The sequence below is a fragment of the Danio rerio genome, chromosome 4, assembly GCF_049306965.1.
Source record: "Danio rerio strain Tuebingen ecotype United States chromosome 4, GRCz12tu, whole genome shotgun sequence".
Lineage (NCBI taxonomy): Eukaryota > Metazoa > Chordata > Actinopteri > Cypriniformes > Danionidae > Danio > Danio rerio.
Window position 1 is genome coordinate 69,985,891 of NC_133179.1, and position 23,760 is coordinate 70,009,650.

Below are 23,760 nucleotides of genomic sequence, written 5' to 3' on the forward strand. Positions count from 1 at the left end.
TAACGTTGGCGCCAATAGCCTAGTGGTGAAGTGCGCTGACATATAGCACCATGGTGCTCACGGCGACCCGAGTTCAATTCCCGGCTCAAGGTCCTCTGCCGACCCTTCCCCTCTCTCTCTCTGATCCCAATACTTTCCTGTCTGTAACCTTCACTATCCGATCCAAATTAAAGGTGAAAAACCCCTAAAAAATGTATTAACACGACAAATAAACAAATGGTAACAGTCGATTAATTAACTACCCTGCTGAAAAAAAAACTACTGAAAACAGCCTAGGTTAGCCTGGTTTTAGAGAAGATTTGGTCATTTCCAGCCTGGTCTTTGTTGGTCAGGCTGGAAAATGGCCAACTAAATCCAGCTTGACCAGGCTGGTTTGAGCTGGTCAAGCTGGTTTTAGCTGGTCATCTTTCAGCCCGACAAGCTAAGACCAGGCTGGAAATGGTCAAAACCCCTCTAAAACCAGGCTGGTCAACCACCTAGGCTGATTTAAGCAGTTTTTTTCAGTAGGGTAATAATCAATAAAATGATTAAATGAATGACTAATTATTATAAATATTGTATGATTAAAATAATTAAATGGAGAATAATTTAATATAAACCAATAAAAATAAATCATCACAAAAGGAATGATTTACCGTGCAACAAGGATTCTCAGATCCTTTGTTAGATTCTACAGTGATAGCAACAAAAATAATGATGACAACAGCACGATTTATTGTTTTAGTTGAAGTCTTTAATACATTAAATCAGTGTAATACTAAATACACCTTTGATGAACAATTTGTTCTGAGACGGAGGCCCATAAACAATTTTTTTAAATAGCTAAAGATACTTCATACACACAAATAAATAAATGGATGAACCAATATTTGCACAGCTCACCATTCCTTTAAATCAACAATCAATTTCTACAGCAAAAATGGACTGCAAAAACCGCAAAACTTTCAAAGAGCCCCTATAATACATTGAATAGGGTCGTATGTTGGTTTTAAGGGTCTCCAACATCATGCAAGGTCAAAAAACACTTTCATGGTCTTATAATCTGCATTTATTCTTACCTGCTTATCCCAGCGACTCCCCTATGATCCGTTCAGCGATTCATTTGTTCCCAAACCCCTCCTTAGCGTGAAGCTAATCTGCGCTGATTGGACCGATGACAGCCTGTTGCGATTGGTCGACAATGACAGCGTTCAAGACAAGAGTGAAATGCCCAGCACAGCTTATCAACAACATAGAAGTAGTCAGAGTAGTAATAATAATATTAAATCTTATTTATGTTGCACTTTTGTCAGACTCAAGAGCATCAAAACACAGTAGAACATGAAATACACAAAAAAGTAAGAATAATAAATAAATAAAAGGAAGCCGCATAAGTAATGAGCAGTAGTAAAAAGATGAGTTTTAAGAAGTTTTTTCTTAAAACAGTCCAGGAGTGTCAGTGCCAATAGCCTAGTGGATAAGTGCGCCAACATATAGCACCATGGTGCTCACGAGTTCGATTCCCGGCTCGAGGTCCTTTGCCGTCCCTACCCCTCTCTCTCTGCTCCCAATATTTTCCTGTCTGCAACATCTACTGTCCTTTCCAAATTAAAGTAAAAAATAAAACTAAAAACTATATATATATATATATATATATATATATATATATATATATATTTAAAAAAAAACAGTCCAGGGAACTGTTTAGTTTGTGTGGACAGCACTCCACAATTTAGTTGCTCGATAAGAAAATTCCCTACCTCCCATGGTGCTAAGTTTGCAACCAGGCTGAAACGAGGTGAGCCTTGAAGCGGAACATAGATTACGAGAGACGAGGTAGATATAATGCTGCGTTCACACCAGACGCGTCAAGCGCGAGTGATTTATGTAGAAAAGGCTGTGATGTGAATATATGGAACAATAGCGCCCTCTTGTGCCTTTACTAAGCATTACATTCATGACGCACCTTCCCCTTTAAATGATCCCTTTAATAGTTAAAAGGGAAACAGTTCAGAGCACGGACAGACTTCGCTAGCATCACATTGTTATTGCCGAGTGCGTTCAAATACAAGTGAGTGCCCCTTTAAAGTGTTATTTGTAGTGTTATTTATCATTTATATAGCAAAATGTTTAGCTGTCTATGCCTAGGTTCAGTATAATCACTGATTACTGATTATAATCATATAAGTGTGTCACGGGCGTCGAGTATTGCATCATCCATCGGCTCGCTAATGAATACTTATGTGAGATGAGTTAAAGGGAATATTTGGGTTTAATATTGTTAACTGTTCATCACTTTGAGTATTTACATATTGTTACTTTATGTTAGAAGTGATATTTATGGTGAGAGTTAAACCACAATAACTGATTCTCTCAAGTTTACATGTTAGTGTATATAATGCCGATTCACAAGTGTTATTTAATGTCATACATGTCTGAATATATCAGTATGTTGTTATTCTGCTGCCTTATATTATAATATCTGACTAAGAGCTATCTATGTGTAGCATATTGTCATTATATTATTGTTTCTGTTCAGCACTAATAGATATTTGTTATTTCTGTTCATTTAGAACCACTCATATTAAGCTACACTTCAAAGCATTGTGCTGCTCTGCTGTACTTCCAAATCCAAGGACTGTAAACTCTCAACTAGTATCTGTTTATTAAAGTGTTCTTCGTCTCTGACCGGACGACTTATGTCTGCTCAATTTCCACCAGCACCCACACTAGTCTACTTTACAATTTACATGTTAAGTCAATGCAAACGCGGGAATAGACATTAGACATAGACAACAGGCGCGAATGACGAGAACTGCGCGGTGCGCATGGCGTGGCGCGAATTGAGCGTTTTGCGCGTTTGACGCGAATCACTCGAGTTCGAAAATCTGAACTTCAGTGGACATTCGCGCCGCGTTAACCAATCAGGAGCTTGCTCTTGTGGGGGCATTATTGTGACGTATCACCTGTTGTCGGTGTCCCAGGGGAAATCCCCCAGCAGACACTGACAAGAAGTTCACCAAACTGGGCTGGGCTCAGTCAGAAGCACCGTTGAAAACCTCCATCAGCCAGGTTCAGTTTCTGGAGGAGCCTATGAGCTTAAAGAGCTAAATGCACCTCTGAAAGGATGTAGTGGACTCAGACACGGTCCTAAACGTATCGACGCAGTTTTTCATCCTTCATAAAGCACATAAACACTGTTATTTTCTTCATAAAATCCATGTTAGCCCTTTAGCTATGAAGCTAGAGTCATGGGGCAGACAGAAGCCCTGCCCATCACGCGAATCCGCGTCTGTTCTGAAGTGAATTTGACGCGCGAATGAAGTGAGTAACCTCAAATGTTTACGCGGCTATTTACGCGGGTTCCGCATCTGGTGTGAACACAGCATAAGATCACATATATAATCAGGAGCAGAACCGTGAACAGCTTCATAACTGTTGAAGTACAGGGGTAATGTGAGAGCGAGATGATGTGTGGGTTAACACACGTGCGGCTGAGTTTTGAACATATTGGAAAATCTATATATATTTGTCCCCGACTCGGTCCCAGTCATTCCCCTCGCTGGCCAGCAGAGGTCACCATCCACGGACTATTAACCATTACGTCATCCACTTACACTGATAGCCTGCACACCTGAAGCGCATCCACTTAATCACCTACGCTCACGCATATAAGCAGCACACAAACATTCACTCATTGCCAAGTCTTGTTCTGCCCTGGCTAACACTACTGAGCGCAGGGCCGGAGCAAGCTAAACTGCCGCTCTAGGCAAAGGACGGTCACGCCGTCTATTCTGCCGCCCTAGACGCGGCTATAACTGAGGCGCGGGTGGCGAGGGTAGTTTAGGGGACGCCACCCTCTCTATTCTGCCTTGCTAGACGCGGATATAACAGAAGCGCGGGTGGCGAGGGTAGTTTCGGGGACGCCGCTCTCTTTATTCTGCCTCCCTAGACGCGGATATAATTGTGGGCGCGGGTGGCAAGGATAGTTTTGGGGACGCCGCTCTCTCTATTCTGCCACCCTAGACGCGGATAAGGGGGTGGGTGGTGAGAGTAGTTTCGGGGATGCTGCCCTCTCTATTCTGCCGCCCTAGGCGGCCGCCTAGGTCACCTCTATTAAAGCGCCGGCCCTGACTGAGTGTTTCTCTACACTGCCTGCTTTCCCGTTGCTTACCTTGCCTTGTTCCTCGACCTCGTCCTGCCAGCGGCCTGCCTTGAACTCTAGCCTGAACACCGACCTTGATATTCGCCGCCTGCCTCAGACCCATGCCTGAACATTCATACTGTGGTTACCTGCCGTCAACCCTGCAACGTAACACTATTGTGTTTGAGGCGAGTTCGCACACGCATTACATCTGTCTGCTTGTCTTTATTAAACTGTGTTTAATAAATATACTGCAAATGGATCCCTCTGTGTCGGCCCCTTCATTACAAAACTATACATATTAGTTACTAACATCATAGTACACAGTACCCGGTTCTTACCAGTGTTATCAGGACCGGCGACGTGTCCATAGAGATAGTAGGCGGCATAATAGTGAGGGCGGCGTCCGCGAATCCCCTGGATTTCACTTTTATCCGCGACACCCACCCCCTTCCTCCCGGCCCTCACTTTCATCCGCAAATCGCCGTTCGCCTAAAGCGCCAGTTCAGCTTGCTCCGGCTCTGTTATTCAGACACCTCACCCTGAACCTAACCCCCCCAGGTCTCCCGGATTCTCAGGGACAGATGTTGGCAGGTATGTGTGTGCAGTTAAACACCAGCATATTGCTCTGTTCTTAACCATGACACACATGCAGTATTAATCCACACAGTGGCAACAGCTGAACTATTCTGAAACATGATCGCTGCAAGTATGTCGGAACAGCTGATGATGGCCATAGCAATGACAAACAGAAGGGGAACGCGAGCTCATGAATGCATTTAAATGCGTAAACAAAGCGGCACGCGTCGTGTTTTCAATGTAGCTTTAGACGCGATATCACAATATGAAGCATTAACCTGATACAGTACAAGCGGTTACAAGTAACAAAACACAATTAAATACATCATTTGCAAGCTAGAGAAAACAAGGAGGCAGCCATTTTAATCGTATATACTTGCACTTGTGAAATGGAGGGATCCATGTGCTGACATAGTCCTTCACATTGATCGCGTTTTCTGATCCTTCCTTTAACAAACGGCCGACGAATCCTCCGTTGTAAGCATGTCGTTTCCAGAAGCACCCGAACTGCACATAGCTGGGCTATGATGCTGAGGTATTTTTGCAAAAATAAACCTCAACCACTGACTCTTCAATTACATCTTTGGGTAGGGAAAACAGCACTAACTTTCTCCTCACACTTCTATTAATATTTAGCAGAGCACAGTGTTGATTCAACCAGAGTCTGCTACAGTGTGTGTGTAGCCTCTTTTTCTTTGCTACTGTGCCAGTGGGCGGGTTTCAACTTTCCAGAGTTTGCGTGTGCAACAACTGGGCGGGGCTTAGATTCATATCCACGTCACGCCGAAACGGCTAAAGACTCGTTATCGAGATGATTCATTTGAAGCACTATGAGTCGACTCTTTTGCAAATGAATCAATAATTTTAAACACTGTGCGCTTTCAGATTTACACCTACGCTGGATATTTCACTTCACTTAGAGCTGTGATACACACTACATGGAAGGTCATTCTCAAAAAACCCTTAATGGAGGCTCTTTAAAAGAAACAATGATCACTATAAGAGAGTTACTAATCAACAGAATTTATTGACAAAGGAAAAAATACTCAGGCCAAAATAATAATCAAAACAATCCTTCATTTAACCTTTACCTTGCCTGTAAAGAAAGATGAAAACAAAGCAAACACATTTAGAAAAGTTTTGATGAATTCTGTCACATCCATTTATTAAAACAAAAAGCAAGTAACCTTAAAATCAAACGGAGAAGTAGGAAGTTTAAGGAAGTATGTCATATCATTAATATTTTTAAACTGATTATTTTCATAAATTATTTGAATGATTATAAACATTTTTATAACAATTCAAGACCTTTTTTAATCAAACGTTGATGCATCGCTTGCTTTTGTTCATATCTCAGACAGGTCTACCTATTAAAGTTTATTAAAATATTAATGACAACAGAACATTGGTTGCTCTACAAATAATTTTTTATCGTAGAATAAAGAATAAATCATTATGACCAATAGAGTTCAGAAAAACGGCATCAGTATGTTGTAAACCGATCCTTAATTATAGTTTTGTAACTATTAAAGGGCACCTAGGTTACCCCTTTTTTCAGATTTAATATAAGTCTTTTGCATCTCTAGAATGTGTTTATAAAGTTTCAGCTCAAAACACCCCTCAGATTTTTCATTATACCTTTTACAAGATCCTGTTTTATACACATTTCCAGCAGGGGGTGGTTTTGTCGTACTGCGCCTTTAAGGCGAGTTCTGCATTTCTACGTGTTTCTACGTGTCTCTGTTTCTACGTGCCTTCCCGTGTGCTTTAATCTCCTCCCTCTTTAATCTCCTCCTCCCCGTCTTCTTTTACAAATGTTCGGACACGCGGCTGTGCTGATGAAGTAAAGCTGAAGTAAAACGCTGTAATTAATTACACACATGCACTGTTTTAAAACACTTTAAACATGTGAAACTTACTCTTAATCACATTTGATGATGATTGCTGATCCAAGCGAACAGAACAGACCTTTTATACCCGGTTGCTTTGCGTATGTCTGTCTGGTCTTGTTGACATATACACGCGACTACAGGAACATGTTAATGCGCGCAGCTGTCAATCAATTCGGTGGGTGGGGGGATTGCACTTCTACGTAAAGTTGCAGTCGCTCTGAAAACCAGAGTCTGGTCCACCGTTTTTATGAAAAAAAAAGGACTGGGTGTGTTTATATCACCCCAATATGATGGTCTATACACTATATATACACATGTTTGTCCAAATAGCTTGAAAAGTAGATTTTTCACCATAGGTGCCCTTTAAATTATTTTTCAAATTTCAAAACGAATGGTGAAAAAACATATTTCTATAATTAAATGATCTATTTTGGCTTTAACAAACGTATCCCTCAGGTTTTTCCAAAAACTTTTCTCCTTTCCCACTGCTGTTGCATTTTTTAGCCAATAATTATCGTTCATCTGGTTTTCACTATGATCGTACCTGTTTCAGATAAAATCTCTTCAAAATGATTCATTATTCAACTCAAATGAAACAAGACGCTGAGCGAACTGTTCGCTCGAGTCTCAAAAAATTGGATGCGCTCCGCCAGCCGAAATCATGTCGCGAGCACCCAAATCAAACCTCTGCAAACACCGCGATGATGTCACAATCACCGCGCGCACTCAAGCGAGCTAGTGGACTCATCGAATAAAAACCAGGCTTAAGGAGAAGGGCTAGATAGCCTTTGAAATAGATTTTTCAGGACCACACTCAAATGCAAGGGGTATGAAAATTTCCCAGAATACACCATCTACAACGGCAACGGAGTCAGAAGATGCAGAAATTAGTCATTTTATTTATTATAACTAATTTTTACAACAAACAAACATATCTTTTAATACAATCATAACAGCGTTAGTGTTTTACCGTCATGCTTTAAAAAAAAACCCTGCTAAATTTCGCTAACTATAGTCCATAATACATACCTGCCAACACCCCTTTTTTTCCCGGGAGTCTCCTGTATATCAGACCTATCTACCATTTTGTCATTTTTCCCGGAAAACTCCCGAAATTTCACCCTTCCCCTGTTCCTCAGCTTTTTGGTACAAAATCACTCCTGGATCGATGAATATTCCGATGACAGCGGCTGTTACCCAGTGCGCAGGACAAAACGGGGCACCCCTTTCAGGTCGCTCTGCACCGCATAGACACATCCTCCTTAACCTACCTGCCCCCTCCACTTTTCGTTTTTTTTGAGCCTCTGTAAACTCTCTGAACAGTACAGGATACAGACATATCCTCCCCCCTGCCCCACTGTTCGGTATTTTGGCAAACACATGCCCCCCCCGGTCTCCCGGCAGGTATGCATAATAGTAACTCCTGTATAGTCGTCCCACAACATACTTTCACACCTGTCACTCGAAGACAGTCGAATTCCCGGTCAGAATAGTCTAGTGCAGGGGCGGCCAACCCTGTTCCTGGAGAGCCACCTTCCTGCAGATTTCAGTTGCTACCCATATCAAACACACCTGAACCAATTAATAAGGACCTGAACACCACGCGGTAATTACAGGCAGGTGTGTTTGATATGGGTTGCAACTGAAATCTGCAGAAAGGTGGCTCTCCAGGAACAGGGTTGGCCACCCATGATCTAGTGGCTACGAATGAGCTTTTTACAGTGTCTGGAATAACGTTAATTCTGTTGTCTTGTGTTTTCATAGTTACTATCATACAGTTACGATCTTATTGCCACATTAATGTTATGATGACATGATTAGGGCTGCAACAACGAATCAATTAAATCAACAACTAAAAGCTTTGGCAACGAATTTCATAATCAATTCGTCATGTTGCATGACGCATAGACATTTGATTATTAGAAAAACTTTAGTTGAGCACAGAGCAGAGTGATTGCACTCTGTCTCTCTCGTGCACTAATGCCAGCAGAGTTCAGCGCCTCATAGACAGGATGGAGCAAAAAAAAAAAAACGAGCGGAGGTAACGTTAGAGGAAAGATACTGTACATGGCGAAGGCAGAGAAATCTGTGCGACCCTAGTCATCCAAGGTTTAGGAGCATTTTACACCAAATAAACAAAAGTGTGTTATCGGCCAAGTATGGAAAAGTGATGACGGCAGCACCACGGCAATGATTCAGCACCTGGAACGCAAAAAAAATCTGATTCATCGATTAATCGGAAAAATAATCGTCAGGTTAACCGATTATTAAAATAATCGTTAGTTGCAGCCCTAAACAGGATATCGTTGCCTTCAGTGACTTCCAAGAGATTCTGATGACCTATGATGACGTGTGCAGGTGCTGTAGTGCTGTCTCATTCCTTAGGGGTAAATTTGAAGACCTTGCCCTTCAAACTCTGTTTCAAGGGCCAAGGGGAACGAAAATAGAACTGGAATTGGACCCTAATCAAGTATTCCAAACAAATGTGATCTAAAAGTATCTAAAAGTGAAGTACTTCAGTCATTACTTCTCAAAGTCCGAGTACTTGAGCAAAGTGTTTGGACACTCACCTCTGTTCTCCAGTGTGGAGCTTCATGTGAGACTTGAAGGTATTTTTATTTCCGAAACTCTTTCCACACTGATCACATGTGAACGGCTTTTCACCAGAGTGAGTTCTCATGTGGCAATTAAAGTTGCTAATATGAGCAAAACGTTTTCCACACTGCGGACAACTGTACGGTTTCTCTCCGGTGTGAATCCTCATGTGGGCTTTCATGTATTCCGAATGAGTGAAGCTCTTTCCGCACTGTTCACACTTAAACAGCTTCTCTCCAGTGTGAGTCCTCATGTGGCAATTAAGAGAGTTTTTACAGGTATAGTTCTTGCCGCACTGTGTGCAAGTGAAAGGCTTCTCTCCGGTGTGAGTTCTCCTGTGGACATAAAGGTTGGTCCTGTGAGCAAAAGTCTTCCCACATTGAGAACAAGTGTAAGGTTTCTCCCCGGTGTGAACTCTCATGTGGGCTTTCATGTATTCTGAATGAGTGAAGCTCTTTCCACACTGTTCGCAGGTGAAAGGCTTCTCCCCGGTGTGAGTTCTTGTGTGTGTTCTGAAGGCTGCTTGATAAGCGAACCGCTTCCCACATTGTTGGCATGCGAATGGTTTCTCTCCGGTGTGAACTCTCGTGTGTCCTTCAAGTTGTTTTTTGGCACGGAAACTCTTTCCGCACTCAGAACACGAGTAGGGCTTCTCTGCAGTGTGAATGCTCATGTGGGCTTTGAGGTTTGGCTTTTGGCTAAATCTCCTTCCGCAGTGATCACACGAGAAGGGCTTCTCTCCCGTGTGAATCCTGATGTGGATTTCAAGTGCTTGTCTTTCGCGGAAACTTTTTTCACACTGTGGGCAGGTATACATCCTCTCTCCAGTGGGAATTCTCTCGCACTTCTTCTTTAGTGATTTCTCATCATGTGTTAAATCTTGGTGTTTGTCATACTGACATTTCTGTTGGGTTTCATTCCGGTCTTGAGTCTCTTCTTTCATCACCATCAGCTCTGAAGACAAGGGAACCCCAAATTTAATGACACAAAGCAGCACACATCAAAACCAAAATGAAAGCATTTAGGCATCAAAACTAACTTGGCCGCAAATCAGAATGAATGCACCTTGTACATTCGAAAAAGTTGTGCGAACCAAACTGGTGATTTCAGCAGTTGGAGTAAGGGTACTCAAAATAATACCTTTACCAAATCCTACCAAAGTACCATTACTTGTCGGCACTGATAGCCCAGTGGTTCAAGAGTTCTCACTTAGCTGATTATAAAGCTTGTTTGGGATGCTGTCCCAGGAGAGAGCCCTGAGCTCATAAGATCCTCGAGCCTGGGGCTCCCTCCCGTTTGCAAGGAGGAGTTTGAGCTCAGGTAGATCTCGAGAACTCCCTTGCTGTAGTAGCTAACAAACAGATAGGGATTACTCATAAGAGATAACTACTTACTAGGAGCATGTCCATGGTGCCAATTTGGATTACTCAATTAACCTAAGTTGCATGTTTTTGGGAGGAAACCCGGGGGAAACCCACGTGAGCAAGGGGAGAATGAGTAAACTATGCACAGAAAAGTCGGCTGGCTTGGTAAGGACTAGAACCAGTGACGTTCTTGCTGCGAGGCAACAGTGCTAACCACTGGGCCATCGTGTCTCCCATGTAGGAAAGAAGGAGGAGTAGGGGTGGAAGGAGGGATTCTTTTAAACGTAGATGGTTGTTATATGGAACTTAAGGTATTTATAGTGGCTTAGGAATCGTCTGATTGGTAAATCATGAATTGGATAATGCGGGACCAGCTGCAAGCAATCATAAGCACGTGATCCTCTCGAAATTAGTTTATAAATAAACTGCACTTAGTGAGACATGTAGCACAGCAGTGTTCCGGGTGCCTTGAGTGGAAATATAGTCAGTCTTGTGGAACTTTCTCGACCCCATCCCAAAAACACAGCTGCTCATCTTCACTCCAGGGGGCATTCAAGAATGCAGGGTGTGTAAAATACACGGGCAAGTTTCATATTTAACCAACTGTCAATAACAAAAGTTCGGCTTTCTGTTGAGAATGTCTTTTGTGTTCATGGTTAATTGACTGCACTTACTCTCAGCAGAGATTTTGGCACTGATGTACCTCAAGTTGGAAGGTTTACGCCTGATTAACACAGGGCGTCATCGCCAACACTTCCTATTCACTTTCAATGGATGTCTTCAAGCATTGCAAAACAAAATTGTGGGTGTTGCTTGCTGCAAAAAGTTGGGAATTTCTCAACTTTTCAAGCTCCAACGGAAGCATCAGCCCATCAGATACCTCAGCTCAGAAAGTAGCCAATTGCGACCCAATTACATTGGCTGATGCTGCTATGACCAAGCCTATGCACCAAGCTACAGACATGCCCCCCTTGTCGATGCCCGTGTTATTTGTGTCCTACTGTGAGTTCAGAGTTTAGCAGATGGTAAGTTAACCCTGCTACTTGGAATACACCCCAGCTTTAACATCTGTAATTGGTCCGCGGCTCGAGATTGCTCCCGTAGCCTGATCAGCTTAGTGGGTTCCTCTCTTGGGCACGCTGATTTGTACTCATTCCATGGCTTTCTCAAGCCCCGTGCACACTAATTTGTTTTAGTTTTACAGCGTTTTAGAACGAAAACAATCCACATCCACACTGGTGTTTTACCTAGCGTTCCTGAAAAGATCTCAGTCCACATTAAACCGCTGAAAACGGACATCTCGTGACCACACACATTAATTCCTTACATTTATGTAGCGCTTTTCGGGCCACTCAGAGCGCTTTACACAATGGGGGGAATCTCCTCATCCACCACCAGTGTGCAGCATCCACCTGGATGACGCGACGGCAGCCATTTAGCACCAGACCGCACACCACACACCAGCTGATTGGTGGAGAGGAGACAGTGATGAAGCCAATTGGGATATGGGGATGGTTAGGAGGCCATGATGGACAGAGGCCAGTGGGCAGATTTGGCCAGGATGCCGGGAATAAACCCCTACTCTTTTTCGAAGGACATCCTGGGATTTTTAACGTCTCATCCGAAAGACGGCACTCACTGAGCAGTATAGAGTCCCCGTCACTATACTGGGGCATTAGGACCCACACAGACCGCAGGTTGGGCGCCCCCTGCTGGCCTCACTAACACCACTTCCGGCAGCAACCTGGCTTTCCCATGTGGTCTCCCATCCAGGTACTGACCGGCGGCAGCCCTGCTTAGCTTTAGTGGGTGACCATGTGAGAGTTCCAGAGAGCTAGCTGCCGGCTATAACACACTGCCGGCCACACACACTCAGGCATGCACTGCAGCGTATGTGGACATCTGAGCTCCAGGCAGTCAGCAGGTGCTTTGAGCACACCTACCCAGGTGAGAGCAGCGCATGTTGGACAGTTCACCAAGGATCTACCGCAGGATCTCATCTCACTATAGTTGTTAAACGTGATATTTAATTTATCTGGTCTCGATCTAACGACTCTTTTGTCTTTTGAATCTATTACTTGTTCTCAGGGAACGTGTTTTGAGCGCAAAGATAAGTTATGCATACAGTGAAGATGACGCTCATATATGGGCAGCCCCATACTTATTACATTTTTTTTTTACCATGTGACCATGCTGTAAAAACCGACAGTTAATCAAATAAATCGATCTTTGAGAAAGAAAACTAACCTGTTTGTTCCTGAGGATCTTCATGTTTGACCACAAATGTGTCTTCAATCTTCAGGTCTTCACTTTCCTCTTTAATAAACGCCATCTTTATAACAGTGTGGAGATTAGTCGCTTCAGCAGGAGTTTTCCTCTGTGTTTGGACACTTTGTCCTGTTAAAAATGAAAACGACAAACAAAAATAAAAGAAATACACACTCAATCTGCGTCTCAATCTGCTCTCTAGTTCACTACTCAGTGCACTGCTGAGGGAGTTAATTTTTGTAATAATTCATATACAGTATAAATTATATACATAATTTGTAAATTGTTTAATACAGTGGTTCTCAAACTGTGGTACGTGTACCACTAGTGGTACGCTGGCTTACTTCTAGTGGTACGCGAAGGAATCTCTGAGTAATAAAAGAAAAAAATTAATACAGTTTTAATCATTTGATGCGTACGATGACACAGATGTGATCTGCACTGGCTGTTCTTTACAGCCTACGATCAAAGCGATGTGCTTGGAATGTTTACTTTAGTGTATCGCGTCATCAGCTGCTAAAAATCAATCAAATAGAAAGAGAACCAGAGAAAGAGGCTCGAGGCTCGAGTCCCCAGCCCCTAGGCTACAGACCGGCACCGGTCTGTCGATCAATTGGTTCCTTGCCGCACAAGAAATCGTTAATTATTTCCGTTTTATTTATTATAGTCTGAACAATTTTTTATATTGAAAAATGACCGTATTCTCTTGTTACATCTCGATCACCTGAGCGGCAAAATTTAACCCACAGGCTAGCAAAGTGAGTGGTGCCAACGAATGGATATGCAACCCATTTATCAACAAGTCAGGTGAATCCAGCATGTCTGTGCTAAAGATCAACTGCTGGAGATCGCAAATAATGGCGGCTGTTCTCATATCGCACAGGTTTATTATTCGTAATGAAGGCGCAAGCAGTGCGACGCGTTTGCGTATTCCAGGCGTGCGCAGTTGAAAACATGTCAGCTTTTAAGAATGCGAGTCACATGACAATAACAGACCGATCAGCTACATATTTTGTATGGAATATTATTTTGGCTGACTAATTATCTCAGACAAACACAGAACGCTAAAATCACGACAGTGCTTTTAATTTTCTCTATGAATAAAACTTGAATCAGTGAATTAATCTGCCTCGTTACTGAACTGTGCAGTGCTCTAGATGCTTTATTAAGCCTACTACGCTACTGTACTTTAATAGTACTGATAGTAAATTTTTATTAGTAATGCGCTTCTCTTAGGGTGCTTTCACACTTGGTTCATTTGCCTGGACCGTACCCAAGTTCGATTGTCCCCCCTCCCTTGCCAACTTTTCGGTCGGTTTGTGTTCACACTGTCTTTTATCCTTCTGAACCCTGGTACGCTTGCGTCATCGAGCTGCTGTTTTGCTTACGGTTGTTGCTAGGTGACGGTCACGAAAGCAAAGCGCCGAAATGGAAAGACGCCCGCACATCGCGGTCATTCTGCCTTTACTGAAGCTTTTGGCTTTGGACATACAGAAAGCGACTCGCGTCCATCTGCCGCAAAAAATATTCATACAGAACATCTGCAGAAGCTGTTTTTGGAGGAGACGAGCAGAAATGATCACCGTGTTTGCCTTGGCTCAGTTCCGCTTGTCACCAAGGTACGATACGTGACACACACACGAAACACCGCTATGAAAACGATAGTTTGCTGTATAGTTGGCGGTTCACTTCGGTTATTTGGCTGTGGCTAGGTGTAAAGTCACGAAAGCAAAGCGCCAAAATGGAAAGACTTCCGCACATCCCAGTCGATTTGCGGTTCGCATTCTGCGTGAATGTCTCCTAAATCTGCGTGTGCGGTGAACGTTTTGCAGTGAAAACTGGTCGCACGGCACCAATTTGTTGCAGTCGCACAAATGCTCCAAAATATATTTTGAAGTCGCATGGATAAAATCTTGGGCGCATATGTGACCAAAACGGTCGCATTTTGAGCCCTGTCGCATTAACCGTACCCCAGACCACCTCTTTCAGGCGGACTCGGGTACGGTTCACCAGTGCGCACCAGAGTTCAGAAGATACGTTCACACTAGCTAAACGTACCGTACTATGACGTCGAATAAACCCGGGTGCGGACCAAAAGTGCTAGTGTGAAAGCATCCCTTATGCTGCGTTCACACCAGACGCGGAACACGCGTGAGCGATTTACATGTTAAGCCAATGCAAACGCGCGAATAGACATCCTGCGGCGCGATATGCGCGAATGACGCGGCACGAATTGAGCGTTTTGAGTTCTAAAATCTGAACTTCAGCGGACATTCGCGCCGCGTTAACCAATCAGAAGCTTGCTCTTGTGGGGGCCTGATTATGACGTCGAAACTGTTGATGGTGTCCTGGGGGAAATCCTCCAGGCGACACCGGCAACAAGTCATCAAACTGGGTTTGGCTTAGTCAGAAGCACCGCTGAAAGCCTCCGTGATCCAGGTTCAGTTTCTGGAGGAGTTTATGAGCTCACAGAGCTGGATGCACCTCTTAAAGCATGTAGTGGACTCAGACACGACCCTAAACGTATCGATGCTGTTTTTCAGCCTTCATAAAGCACATAAACACTGTTATTTTCTCAATAAAATCCACGTTAGCCATTTAGCTATGAAGCTAGAGTCACCGGGCAGACAGAAGCCCTGCCCATCACGCGAATCCGCGTCTGTTCTGAAGTGAATTTGACACGCGAATGATGGGGATTTCACGCGCAAATGAAGCGAGTAAACTCAAATGTTCACGCAGCTATTTACGCGCGAATAGCACAATTTATCCGCGCTTTCCGCGTCTGGTGTGAACACAGCATCAGACTCAAAGCACTACAATGCTAACACTAGCAGAAAGAGCACAACAATAAAAAGATACAACAAAACAATAAAAATATAAACCATGAAATAGTATAAAACAGTTAACAAAAATAAACATAATAAGTTAAAAGTAATGCTAAAAAGGAAACAGTCCAGAAAAGCGGCATTCCACAGCTTCAGCGCACTGTATGAAAAAGCCCTGCCACCCATGGTCTTAAGTGTACAGCGTGGCTGATACAGGGTAAGTCCCGATGCCGAATGAAGACTCCAAGCTGGAGCGGCGAGAGTTACCAGGTCACAAATGCAACCAGGCGCTAGCCCATGCACTGCTTTGAAGGTTAAAATCAAAATCTTAAAATCAATCCGTGACCTAATAGGAAGCCACTGTAGTTATTGAAGTACAGGAGTAATATGGTGGCCTGATGATGAGTGTGTCAGAATTTTGAATATACTATAATCTTCTGAAAAACCCTAAAAAAGTGAATTACAGAAATCAAGACGTGATGTGATAAAGGCATGGATAAGCCTCTCCGCATCAGGTGAGGAGAGAAATGGTTGGTTTTATATTCGCCTGTTTGTTCGGTGACAACTTTATCATTGGTACTTTTGAATATTCGGTCTGAAATCACATGTAAGAATGACTTCAAAACAACATTAGCACTTTGTTTGACCTTGACCGATGCTGTACTTTAAAAGTCATTGGCTGCTAGTCGAATTTCACTATTAAGAACTTGCAGAGAATACTGTTATGAATAATGTTATTAAGGGGAAAGTGCAAATGTGTGAAATTAAAACCAACTGTACCTCACTGTTTATGCTGCTAATCATTTGGAACCCAGGCGGGCACAGCTCTTCACCAATGAATCGATAGCAAAAACACTTAGATGTACATTTGTTTAAACACTAAGAATTTATAATCTGAAGAAATCCTCATAAATCATCTGTAAATATAATATAAGGTGTATTTAAGACATATATTTTGAAAAATGTATACATAAAATCGATGTTTTCTTTGTTTATAATCTAAGGAGGTTTGTATTACTCTATATTGTTAAGTAAAATAAATATTAGCCAGTGACTAAATTCGTTTTTAATAACAGATTTGGGATACTAAAGAACAAAATGTAGCGATTTTTGTGTCTAGTGTGCTTTATGCTAGCACAAATAAACTTGTTTTTCATTAGTAACGTAGTACATCGCGTGTAAAAGCATTATAGCCATGAATAAACGTTTCGATTTATAAACCTCATCATTTTGAAGCACAAACCTTTTGATGGACCGCAGACACAGCAGCGCGACGCAACCTTATGACGTCACACACTCACGCCAAAATAAAAGTCTTTAAAACGCTGTAAACAAATTCACAAATAGAAAAAATCCTAATAATAATTTAACAATATGTCGATTCCTAAAGTCGGCTATACAGATTTAAGCTTCTGCATTAATCTAATGTAAATGTGCAAAGTTTTCTGAATTATTAATCTGCAAAGCATTTAATATTTTGCAGGTTTCAAGTCAAATTTAAGACTCTTTTAAGACCAGTATTAATAAAATTTTTGATTTACACAGCGCTAAATACTAATGATTATTTTTAATGGCCTGATTTTCCACAATAAAAAAAACAACAACAAAAGATTTAAATATTTTTTTTCTTAGCGACATATTTTAATGTGTCAATACAAGAAAACTTTAGTTCATTCATTCATTTTCTATTTGACTAAGTCCCTAATCTGGGGTCGCCACAGTGGAATGAAACACCAACTATCCAGCATATGTTTTACGCAGCAGATGCCCTTCCAGCTGCAACCCATCTCTGGGAAACATCCATTCACACTCATACACCATCGTCAATTTAGCCTACCCAATTCACCTATACTACATGTCTTTGTACTGTGGGGGAAATCGGAGCACCCGGAGGAAACCCACACGAATGTGGGGAGAACATGCAAACTCCACACAGAAATGCAAATCGTTCCAGGCTCGAATCAGCGACCTTCTTGCTGCGAGGCGACAGCACTACCTACTGCGCTCCCGCGTCACCCGCGATTTTCTTTTTTTAAATGACATGTTAAACATTATTTAAAGTATCATTATTGTGGAGGTAATTACATAAATAATCAAAATATATATTTGTTGGCTTTTGGTCCAAATTGATTGAGTATATTCAACTTAATGCATTTCTGTTATTATCACAAGACAATATGTATATCTGTTATTATCACAGTGTAATAGTTGATTTTATTAACATGGATTGTTGGTGATTAGATGGATGTCGGCCTAATTGGCTAGCCTTATTAGGACAGAGGAAAATTAAGACCTGTTTAAACATACAACACAAATATTTCAGTGAATTTAAGACTTTTTAAGACCCCGCGGACACCCCGATTCTCAAAAAAGTGAGATCTGGATAAACTCTACCACTCCACAATGTGCATGGGAATAAACAGCCATAGATGTTTACACTGACGCAGTGTTGGGCAAGCTACTTGAAAAACGTAGTGAGCTGAGCTATTAGCTACTCTATTTAAAATGTAGCTGAACTGCACTAAAAGCTACCCCCTGGGAAATGTAGCAAGCTAAGCTAAAAGCTACAAGGCAAAAGTAGTTTAGTTAAGTTATTGCATCCAGGGCCGGCGCTTCCATAGAGGCGACCTAGGCGGTCGCCTAGGGCAGCAGAATAGAGAGGGCGGTGTCCCTGAAACTACCCTCACCACCTGCGCCCTTATCCGCGTCTAGGGTGGCAGAATAGAGAGAGCGGCGTCCCCGAAACTACCCTCACCACCCGCGCCTCAGTTATATCCGCGTCTAGCGCGGCAGAATAGAGAGGGTGGCGTCCCCAAAACTACCCTCACCACCCACGCCTTAGTTATATCTGCGTCTAGCGCGGCAGAATAGAGAGGGTGGCGTCCCCTAAACTACCCTCACCACCTGCGCCCTTATCCGCGTCTAGGGTGGCAGAATAGAGAGAGCGACGTCCCCGAAACTATCCTCACCACCTGCGCCCACAATTATATGTGCGTCTAGGGTGGCAGAATATAGAGAGCGGCGTCCCCGAAACTACCCTCACCACCCGCACCTCAGTTATATCCGCGTCTAGCGCGGCAGAATAGAGAGGGTGGCGTCCCCTAAACTACCCTCGCCACCCGCGCCGCAGTTATAGCCGCGTCTAGGGCGGTTTCACTTTAGGTTTAACGGGGGCAGTTCAGCTTGCTCCGGCCCTGATTGCATCGTAACTTACTTCTCGAGGTATGGTCACGAGGAATCCTGCTTCAGAAATAACTCCTCTCCCTCAGTCATCTTTTTATCAAGCAAGTTTCACCGGAGCTAGCAGTAACGCACCAGAAACATTGTTATGGAGCAGGGCCGGAGTGGGACTCTTTTTCAGCCCTGGAGTTTCAAGCCACAGACCGGCCCACCTCAGTTCACGACTGACTATATTAAAATAAAGTCATTTCCGATTCAATTAATTGAATTATAAGGACACTATCCCGTCTTTTTCAAGAAAACAGCTGCTTTAGAACTTCAAATTGTCAACAACCTTACAGTTTTATATGTATTAACAATTAAAAAAACAAACAACAAAAAAAGAATTACTTAGGTGAGGATCGAACACGGATCGACGACGTCGGAACACAACATGCTGACCACTGCACCACATTGGCGCTGTTACACTTGTGTGGCCGGAATGATAGTTAGATCATCAATACCCTGCAGGCTGCATTTTGCTCATAAGGCTGCGAGACAAAAAATTAGAAGAGCGGAGCTGCGGCAAGATAATGAATAAAAAGAGTGAGGCTATGGTCAAATAAATAAATAAATGAAAAAAAGTGCGACTGCTGAGAGTGCAAGCAGCAAGAAACACCGGCCCTCGCGGCCAAAAGATGGACCGGAACTCTCCCGGTCCTCCCGATTGGCCAATCCAAGCCTGTTGTCGAACACCGTAAAACAGGAAGAAGAATATATCGTCATTCTCGCCATCATATGGATTTACTTCCATTGGGTAGACACAGGCCTCACAGCTCCGTGAATGTCGGTGCAGTCACTTAATGGTCTGCGATCGGCAAATGTAGCTTGTGTGCACGCTACTGCGCTACTTGACTAATAAAATAGCTTCGCTACTGAGAAATGTAGTGAAGCTAGTAGCGTCACTACTTGTAGCGAGACTACTGCCCAACACTGCACTGACGGTTCATTAGACTTCGACAAGTTTATCTTTATTAAACCTTGTGCCTAAAATCAAATGTAAAATATTCAAATAATTAATTATTAGGCTTATTATAATGTTAATTATTAATTTCCTTTACAGATGACTGATTTACAAAACATATTTTTACTCCCCATAAAAGTCCTAGACGAGTAAACAGATTAACACTGAAAAGTTAAAATAAACATGCTGTCTTTAACTATTGATTTCTGTAGTATGTTCATTTATAGAAGGAATAATGTTAAAATACAATCTTATATAGCAATATAAGGAAGTATTGTTAATTGACTAAAGGCTTAATTTCTATGCTAACGCTCAGTTATTACTCTTAATCTACAAATATCCATTCATTCATTTTCTTTTCGACTTAGTCCCTTTATTAATCAGGGGTCGCCACAGCGGAATGAACCGCTAACTTATCCAGCAGCAAATGCCCTTCCAGCTGCAACCCATCAGTGGGATATCTCTAGATCAGGGTTGTCCAAACTTGGTCTCGGAGGTCCGGGGTGTCCTGCAGATTTTAGCTCCAACTTGTCTCAACACACCTGTATGGATGTTTCTAGACAGCCTAGTAAGAGCTTGATTTTGCTAGCTCAGGTTTGTCTGATTGGGGTTGGAACTTAACTTTGCAGGACACCGGCCCTCCAGGACCGAGTTTGGGCACCCCTGCTCCGGACGTTTAAGTTATAAAATTCTTTCACAACCAGTTGAAGAAAAGTTGAAGAAAGTAGTAAAGTTCAAGATAAAATACCCTTAATCGCCTGTTAGTGTTGCTAACACAGTTCCAGACATCCCAAGTCTCCCGGAAGTTCCAGGAGTCTCCTACAAATTCATAGACTCTCAGATGCCCGTAAATGAATGATAATCTCCAGGCAATCACGAGTCTCCTGCCCAGTCCTTAACATTGCGCACAACTCTCCACCGCATCTTTCCCAGCTCTTCAGGTACGTCGCATGCACTGTGACAGTAATGAATATTAATGAAGTTGCACAATAGAGCGCGCTGATTGGTTTGAACCAAGCCTTACTCATGCATTAATGCATCACACTGTAAGACGTAATAAGACACACTCTGGCACAGACGTCCAGTCTGCACGCTAGAATACACGCTATTATGTCATGTCCGTGACGCAGCTTCAAAAATTCGTTTCAAACCGGAAGTACGAATTTGCTTGAAATAACGCAAAAACAACCAATTTACACTTTTTAGTGAAATATAGGTGTCCTAATAGTGTTTTTAGCAGTGTGGGACACATATACGACTGTCAACAGCTCAAAAAATGTGTTTTGGTGTTTCGTGACCCTTTAAAGCACCTACCGTTCGTGGGATCAAGAGGAGCGCAGCGCTTCGTTATGACATCACACTCTTAAACCAAAATAAAAGTCTTACCGACAAAAAATCTAGCTTTAATGTAAACGTAAAAGTCTTTATGATCATTCAGAACGTAAAGAATTACAGTCTTAATATTACAAAGGAATCTATTACTCTTAAAGTATTTAATTCATTAACTTTTATACTAAATGCGATCACAGATACATTTTATTCAGAAACAAATAGCAAAATAAAAACTGAATTTAAAAAGAGGACAAAAAGGCACATAAACATTCATAAAAATCAAATAAAAAAACACACAATCAAGTTAATAACGAAGTCTAACTTTTCATTTTCTGTAGTGTTAACTGGTTGATATAATTTTTCTCCCCATAAAAGCCCAAGATGAAAAACACTATGTGCAGTTGCCTTGAACCATGCCGAAGCACGCTTGTCTTCCTTCCCGTCTCCACGACAGCCCGCACTCACATTGGATCCGAACCGGACCACGTTTACTTCACCGATTATGCGCTGTTCAGTTTAACAGAAGAAAAGTGCTCTCGCTCAGCACAGTGGAGATTCCTTTGGTTATATCATTTTAGTCGCTTGGAATGCAAATATTTTGGCATGCAGATCGGCCACTTTTGACGCTCATAAATAATCATAAAACTCCTGATGCTCCAGGTATAGGAGGTTTGCTAAAGGTGCAACTGTCGTGCAGTGAGGGATCTTTAATAAACTACGACAGTTTGCATTCATTAAACAGCAAAGACCCATGCACATGGGACGCTTTTTGTTCGCGTTTTCCGTCAACGTTTAACGCCTTGTGACTAAATAAAGGGCGTCAATGTGATCGTGCAAACCAACGAGCAAAACGGCATGTATAAAAGCATTACTTTTAAAGAAATGCCTCGTGCTTATTTTTTTGTCTTGAAGTGCCACGTCTAAACCTTCCCCACCAATCAGATTGGCACTTTTGATCACGTGCACGGAGCTGCTGCAGTTACAGTAAACAGCACTTGGAGGCGCTCAAACGCAAAACTGTCAATGCGAGCGCATATTGAAGAAGATGCCCAGAGGCGATATGAACGTGGAGCTGCTTATTGCTCTGGTGAACAATAATCCTTTCTTCATCACTACAGCGGCTACTTGAACCATTCATGCTTGTTCAAATCACTAGTAACTTTAACATCAAGCGTGTCAACTTTCTGTCTTCCTCTATGTTACAAGCGGGTGTCAGAAGCTTAAAGTTGTGTAGCGCCATCTAACGTCAAGGAGTGATTCTGCGTACTCTTTTGCTCGACACCAGTGAAAATAGTTTGGGTTTGAATCTGGAAAAACGACTTGAAAAACGCTGTCGATAAACGCAAACGAAAAGTGTAGGTGTGTCCAAGCCTTAAGAATGGTTGGCTGCATTCCATTCAAGTACTTTATTCCCTACATCTGCTAACTTTCCTCTTTCTCGTTCCTTCGGATGTATGTCATTATGTTACACAAGTGTCATCTACTCAAGGACCATCTGAATGAGTTTAAATCATGGGTCTCAAACTCAACTCCTCGAGGGCCGCAGCTCTGCACAGTTTTGCTCCAACCCTAATCAAACACAGCTGATCCATCTAATCAAGTTGTTCAAAAGAGTCTCGGACACCTTGATTAGTTGCCTCAGTTGTATTTGATTAGGATTGGAGCAAAACTGTGCAGAGCTGCGATCCTCCAGCAATAAGTTTGAGACCCATGGTTTAAATCAGGGGTGACCAAACTCTATCCTGGAGGGCCGGTGTCCTGGCGAGTTTAGCTCCAACCATAATCAAACACACCTGAAGCGGCTAATCAAGCTCTTACTAGATATACTAGAATCTTCCTGGCAGGGGTGTTGAAGCAAGTTGGAGCTAAACTATGCAGGACACTGGCCCTCCAGGACCGAGTTTGGACACCCCTGGTTTAAATGGAATGGCCTAAACTCTTGAGCACTTGATGCCACAATTGTACTGCATTCTGGGATATATAGGTGCTGGAGTGGACATAAAATGTCGACTCGTTCTCTCAGTCAAAATTGAGGGATCGAGGATATGTTGAGGATATGTATTCAAAATGGCGTTGGGAAAGACAAGAAGGAATGTTTGCAAGTGCATGTCTAAAAGTGAACTGGAACACAGCCGAACTCTGGAAAGTTACTTTTGTTTGGTGTTTACCAGTTCCCTCCTCTTTCTTTCCTGAATTAATGTGAGAGTTACTACAGCAGTCTTGCACACATTTCCAGTGAAAACCCAAAACACGGGCTAAGAAACATGACACAGTGTAAGATAGAAACCCCACTGACTACTAGTGTTCCAGAAGTGTTACTGCAGAGCAGCAAGGACAGAATGCAGAAGTATAAATGCTCACAATGGCATCAGCTATGAACAAAATATGTACCGTAAGGATACAGAAGTACAGATCACATAAGTAGAATCAGGTTTTAGCCAAAAACATGTACCATAGCTAACAGAAAGATCATACTACCATAGTAGCAATAAAATTATTAGTGCTCACTCATCTTAAAGGTGCAGTAGATGATTGTCTTCAGAAACATTTTTTTGTTGTGCTGGTTGAAAGTCTCTTCACAGTCCAATAATAATGATGA

The 23,760-nt window shown here is 42.4% G+C and overlaps 1 protein-coding gene across 3 annotated transcripts; it reads right to left on the reverse strand.

Moving 5' to 3' along the window:
- Positions 1–1,007: 1,007 nt before the first annotated feature.
- On the reverse strand, positions 1,008–19,339 carry si:dkey-262g12.12. Of its 3 annotated transcripts, XM_068218201.2 has the most exons (4): positions 16,890–16,931; positions 12,801–12,950; positions 9,165–10,143; positions 1,008–1,161 (listed from the first exon to the last, which is right to left on the reverse strand). In XM_068218201.2, the coding sequence occupies exons 2-4, from the start codon at positions 12,883–12,885 to the stop codon at positions 1,080–1,082; spliced, it is 1,146 nt and encodes a 381-aa protein (XP_068074302.2). In that variant the 5' UTR covers positions 12,886–12,950; positions 16,890–16,931; the 3' UTR covers positions 1,008–1,079. The 3 variants fall into 3 exon arrangements, with proteins under 3 accessions (XP_068074302.2, XP_073804778.1, XP_068074301.2); XM_073948677.1 differs by lacking the exons at positions 1,008–1,161; positions 16,890–16,931 and adding an exon at positions 19,217–19,339 and having other exon boundaries at positions 5,708–10,143; XM_068218200.2 differs by lacking the exon at positions 1,008–1,161 and having other exon boundaries at positions 5,708–10,143; positions 16,427–16,931.
- Between the last annotated feature and the right edge of the window lie 4,421 nt (positions 19,340–23,760).